At 47.7% G+C, this 6,000-nt stretch overlaps 1 protein-coding gene across 1 annotated transcript in view; it reads right to left on the reverse strand.

Moving 5' to 3' along the window:
- Positions 1–889, reverse strand: part of LOC128836755 (transmembrane protein 151B-like) — a 34,837-nt gene extending 33,948 nt beyond the window's left edge. Inside the window, exon 1 of the mRNA XM_054027315.1 lies at positions 797–889. Within this exon, the coding sequence (XP_053883290.1) occupies positions 797–889 (93 nt within the window). The remainder of the gene's footprint in view (positions 1–796) is intronic.
- Between the last annotated feature and the right edge of the window lie 5,111 nt (positions 890–6,000).

The raw sequence follows: 6,000 nt of genomic DNA on the forward strand, positions 1-6,000 counted from the left end.
AACTGCAGAGCCCTTCTTGTGACTCCCTTACAGGAGAAGCAGGGCGAGACTCCAATCCCTTCTCGGGACCTGGTGCTTGGGTCTGCAAAGGAGCAGTGGGTGATCCTGCCTTGTCTTTTGGGGCGGGTGGTGGGGAAAGCACAGCCCCTTCCTCAGCTCTCTGGTCCTGCAGGGTGTGGTGGAGGGTAAATCCGATGCTGTCATGGGGAGAACCCCAGCACCGTGGAGAGCTCCCGGAGCCTGCTGGGGGCATGGGAGGATATTCTCTACTGTGTAGGGTGGGATTAAATCTCCCTGCACCGGCTTCTTCACTGATACCGGCTGACTGGTTACTGCTTCAGTAAAGGGGCTGCAAGAAGCCCAGCGAGGCTGCATTACAATCACTTATTTTTTCTCTCCTTTGCATTACAAACCACACACAGATCCCCAAATGCCCGTCTAGCTGGCTAGACTTAAGCAGCGGCAGCTCCTTACGTTGCTCCCTGAGACTGTTTTTCTTGCACTGAAACTCCCCCCTATTTCCACTCGCCATTTCATTTGTTTAATCGAATTCGGTCGAAGAAACACCAAACCCCGCAAGTGATCGAGCCCTGCCCGGTGTCCGGGTTTTCCCGCCGAGTTCAGGAACCAAGACCAATTACCGATCACTTTTTCTCTTGGGTTTGTATACAATGCATACGTGTGTCTCCGTCCGCCCAGCTGGGGCTGTCACACACACGCATATATATCCACACACTGCACACAGGTACACCAACGATAACCCCCGCCCCGCCCAGATGTGCCCTGGGTTGCTCACCTCCTCTCGAACATCTGCAGGTGCTGCTGTTCCTCCCTCTGGGCTGCTCGAAGTTGTTTCAGCAGCTGGTTCTGGTTCCACCTCCGAAGACATTCTTTGCCATTCCTGTCTCCCAGCCCCCCCCACCTCAAATAAACCCGGGGGCCGCAGGGTTTCCAAGTTCCTCCTCCCAGTAGGACAGTCGGATTTTACCAGTAAGAAAGCCCTGGGACGGCAGGTTTCTCCCCATCGCCAAAGCAGCGTCCTGCTCCGTGCAGAATCTACACGCCTCAGAGCCGGGTCCCCACACACGCACCCGCCGCCACAATCCGAATGAAGAGGGGAGGGGGATGGGGTGGGGAGAGAGAGAGAGAGTGTGTGTGTGTGTGTCTGTGTGTAAGTCACTCGCACTCTCTTGGCGTTGCAAGCATGGTCACTTTATCAGCCAACGCCAGAAGCCGCATTTAGGTAAAGTGCCTCCCACCAACCGGCGTGAGAACTCCGCCTGGCAATCCAATACGCCGCCGGGATCAAAAGCCAGGACAACACAGGCCGTTCTCGGAGCTGGGGAGGTTGCTTTGCAGGCAGCCAGGGTCTCCTTTCCCTTCGGAGGGTGCAGCCTCCCCGCCTGCGCGCCCTGTCAGTGCATCGCCTCAGCGTGTGCAGCCCCGGAGTCTGCAGTGGAGCGAGTCCCTGCCAACTTCGGAGCGTCCTTTCCAAAGCCCACCCTTGGCTTCCCTGAGACGGACCGTCACGGTCCTGCTCGGGCCGCTGGCTGGCAAGCAGGAGGGGTGTCGCTCTTGGGCAGACTCCCTGGTTTTAAAAACAACCTTCTGCATGTGTCGCCACCTGGCTAAACAAGCCACAGCTCCTGTTTGCCTGGAGTGCAGTGCGCGGGAATCTCCCCCACGCCCAGAAATCCCAGTGTCCTGCTAGCGTCTCTCCGTGCACGGGGCCAGCCAGCCGCAAGTGACCCGAGAATATTCTGGGCCGCCTTGGTCCGAGCACAGCACAGCTCCAGCCTGTTTGTGTGAGTTGTTCCCGCCTGCCCCGAGGCCCGCGGCTCTCAGCGCTGCACGAGGGATTTGCTGTTTGGAGCGGTATTAACACGCCCCACCAAAGATCCCATGCATAACTCCGGGATAATAAACCTGCGTCCTCTGCTATACCCAGCCCAGGGCTTGTTCTCTGCCTTCTCCCCACGGCGGTGGCCTTGATTCTTCTGCAGCAGGAGCGCTTCCATTCAGCTACACCACACTCCAGCGCCCATCACCTCCGCCTCCTTTCACCTGACATGCGAGCCTGCAAGGAAAGGCCTTCTGCCTCCTCCCTTCCCCCACCACACACCTCACTGCTTCCTTAGCCTCTCTTTTGTTCGCATTAGTTTCCAACAGATCCCCGGTCCTCCATCCCCCTCCACACAACTGCAGCCTCCTGCAAACTGACTGCCCTGTCCATATTTCTTCCTGCTCCCTGCAGCTGGAACTCAGTGCGTTCATTCCTACAGTACTTCCCTCAGTCTGACCAGGGGTGTCATGCTGCATTCCTGCATGTTTGCTGCATGTTTGATTACCCTCCGCGGCCTGTGAGACTCATCTCCTGGGATCCCTTTCTCCTTTTGTGCCCTGGAGGTGTATATTTTTTAAAATGCCTTTTAAAGTCTCACAAGCAGGCAAGTGAGCAAACACAAAGCATCTCTATTGGCTTTAGTAACCCCACACCCAGTCCCGCCATATAATGTTACTTTTTTAAAGTGGCCCCCTTTCTGATAAACTCCAGTCCAGTTTAAAGAAGCTGGTGGGTCCATCGGGTGGTGGTCCAGGGCCAGGAGGGTTCTTGAGCAGAGAGGGATGCTTGGTGGGTGAGTTCACTTGCACAAGCGAAAGCAGTGAGTGGTGCTGGGATTTCCTAGAAGAGTTGGTCAGAATGAACTAAATGGGTTAAGGGTGCTTGTTCATTCAATGTGGGTCAAGTTCTAGCTGCACACTCCTTGCATATCTAACAAGAGTCTGCTAGAAGGGCAACTGTGAGGCTCAGAACTGTTCCAGCTAACTGTGGAGACCTGGCTAGGGAGGGTTGTTTTAAGATCACAGAATCATAGAATTGGAAGGGACCTCGAGCAAGAGGTCATCTAGTCCAGTCCGCTGCACTCAAGGCAGGACTAAGTATGATCTAGATCAGTGGTTCTTAACCTGGGGTGCACGCACCCCCTGGGGGTGCACGATGCCCTTTCTGGGGGTGTGAGACATGCCAGACTTTTTTAGAAGGTAAATCATCGAAAACACACATTAAGCACAGGCACGTAAGTACTACTTTGTTTCATCAAACCTATGTATTTATTAACATTATACATTTTTATAACGATTACTGCGTTAAACTTTAACTGTGAAATTAAAATAAATATATAATTCTCTCTCTTTCATTCTATAGTTATGATATATCTAGGTTTAAAGAACTGACCTACTTCAACAATTTTTGATAAGGGGTGCGAGAACGTATTTTTGAGAACCAAAAGGGTGCAGGCTGCAGTAAAGGTTAAGAACCACTGATCTAGACCATCCCTGACAGGTGTTTGTCCAACCTGCTCTTAAAAATCCCCAATGATGGAGATTCCGCAACCTCCCTAGGTAATTTATTCTAGTGCTTAACCACTCTGACAATTAGGAAGTTTTTCCTAATGTCCAGCCTAACCCGCCCTTGCTGCAATTTAAGCCCATTTGCTTCTTGTCCTATCCTCAGAGGTTAAGAAGAACAATCTACCTCCTTGTAAACAACCTTTTATGTACTTGAAAACTGTTATCATGTCCCCTCTCAGTCTTCTCTTCTCCAGACTAAACTAAACCAATTTTTTCAATCTTCCCTCATAGATCATGTTTTCTAGACCTTTAATCATTTTTGTTGCTCTTCTCTGGACTTTCTTCAATTTGTCCACATCTTTCCTGAAATGTGGTACCCAGGACTGGACACAATACTCCAGTTGAGGCCTAATCAGCGTGGAATAAGGCGGAAGAATTACTTCTTGTGTCTTGCTTACAATACTTCTCCTAATACATCCCAGAATGATGTTTGCTTTTTTTGCAACAGTGTTACACTGTTGACTCATATTTAGCTTGTGATTCACTATGACCCCCAGATCCCTTTCCGCAGTACTCCTTCCTAGGCAGTCATTTCCCATTTTGTATGTGTGCAACTGTTTCTTCCTAAGTGGAGTACTTTGCATTTGTCCTTATTGAATTTCATCCTATTTACTTCAGACCATTTCTCCAGTTTTTCCACATCATTTTTAATTTTAATCCTTGTGACGTTGCACCCCATAATGCCTTATAGAAATATGCTTATGAATGTAAATATGACATAACTGGAATATGTTTTATGCTAGATATGCCATGTAACATATCTTTGCAAAGTTTATGTTCTACTGCATGTATTCATCCTATTCGTTTGCATGTATCATTTTTATATCTGAAGTTATGAGTGTTGGCTCTATGCTTGTATTTAAAGTGTTTGCTGTAGAAAGCACCTAACTAAGATTTGATCAACATAGCGTGAAGGGGTTATTCAAGTAAATGGAAGTATCTGGTGAACAATGGACCTTGATAGACGCCAATCCACATCTGAGCTTTCCTGGGAATGTCCCTGTAAAGAACTAAGTCATGTGTGGACATGTGACTTGCCCATGTGACTCCAAGACTCCATCTTGTAGCTGGGATTCTACACAGGAGGAGGGAGGGGTTTCCACCCCAAGAGAGAAACTATATGAAGTCCTGGGAGACTCCTCAATTTTGTCTTCAGCTGGCTCAAGAGTTAGCCTCTCTACCTCCAAAGGGTACCTGAAAGAAACTGGAACAAAGGACAGTAACTACAGGGGTGTGAGTGATTGCTGGACTAGAAGGAGGCTAGTCTGTAAAAGAAGCTTACTGGAACATCCCTGAGGGGGAGATTTCATCTGTAATCACGTTCTTACTGTATTAGACTTAGACTTGTGTGTTTTATTTTATTTTGCTTGGTAATTCACTTTGTTCTATCTGTTATTACATGAAACCATTTAAATCCTACTTTTTGTATTTAATAAAATCACTTTTTACTTATTAACTAACCCAGAGTATGTATTAATACACGGGAGGGAAGCAAACAACTGTGTATCTCTCTCTATCAGTGTTGTAGAGGGTGAACAATTTATGAGTTTACCCAGAATAAGCTTTATACAGGGTAAAACAGATTTATTTGGGGTTTGGATCCCTTTGGGAGTTGGGTATCTGAGTGCTGGAGACAGGAGCCTTCTTAAGCTGTTTTCAATTAAACTTACAGCTTTTGGGGGACGTAGTTCAGACCTGGGTCTGTGTTTGTAGCAGGCTAGTGTGTCTGGCTCAAACCAGGCAGGGGACTGAAGTTCCAAGCTGGCAGGGAAAACAGGCTCAGAGGTAGTCTAAGCACATCAGGTGGCAGTCCCAAAGGGATTTCTGTGATTCAACCCGTCACAATCCTATCCTCCAAAGCACTTGCAACCCCTCCCAGCTTGGTATCATCTGCAAACTTTGTAAGTGTACTCTCTATGCTATTATCTAAATCACTGATGAAGATATTGAACAGAGTGGACCCAGAACCGATTCCTGCGGGACCCCACTCGTTATACCCTTCCAGAATGACTGTGAATCACTGATAACCACTCTCTGGGAAAGATTTTCCAACCAGTTATGCACCCACCTTATAGTAGCTCCATCTAGGTTGTATTTCCCTAGTTTGTTTATGAGAAGGTCATGCGAGACAGTATCAAAAGCTTTAATAAAGTCGAGATATACCACATCTACTGCTTTCCCCCCATCCACAAGGCTTGTCAAAGAAAGCTATCAGATTGGTCTGACATGATTTGTTCTTCACAAATCCATGCTGACTGTTACTTATTACCTCATTATCTTCTAGGTGTTTGCAAATTGATTTCTTAATTATTTGCTCCATTATCTTTCCAGGTACAGAAGTTAAGCTGACTGGTCTATAATTCCCCAGGTTGTCCTTATTTCCCTTTTTATAGATGGGCACTACATTTGCCCTTTTCCGGTCTTCTGGAATGTCTCCCATCTTTCATGACTTTTCAAAGATAATTGCTAATGACTCAGATATTTCCTCAGTCAGCTCCTGGAGTATTCTAGGATGCATTTCAACAGGCCCTGGTGATTTGAAGACATCTAACTTGTCTAAGTAATTTTTGACTTGTTCTTTCCCTATTG

Source organism: Malaclemys terrapin, chromosome 4 (genome assembly GCF_027887155.1).
Source record: "Malaclemys terrapin pileata isolate rMalTer1 chromosome 4, rMalTer1.hap1, whole genome shotgun sequence".
NCBI classification, from domain to species: Eukaryota; Metazoa; Chordata; order Testudines; family Emydidae; genus Malaclemys; species Malaclemys terrapin.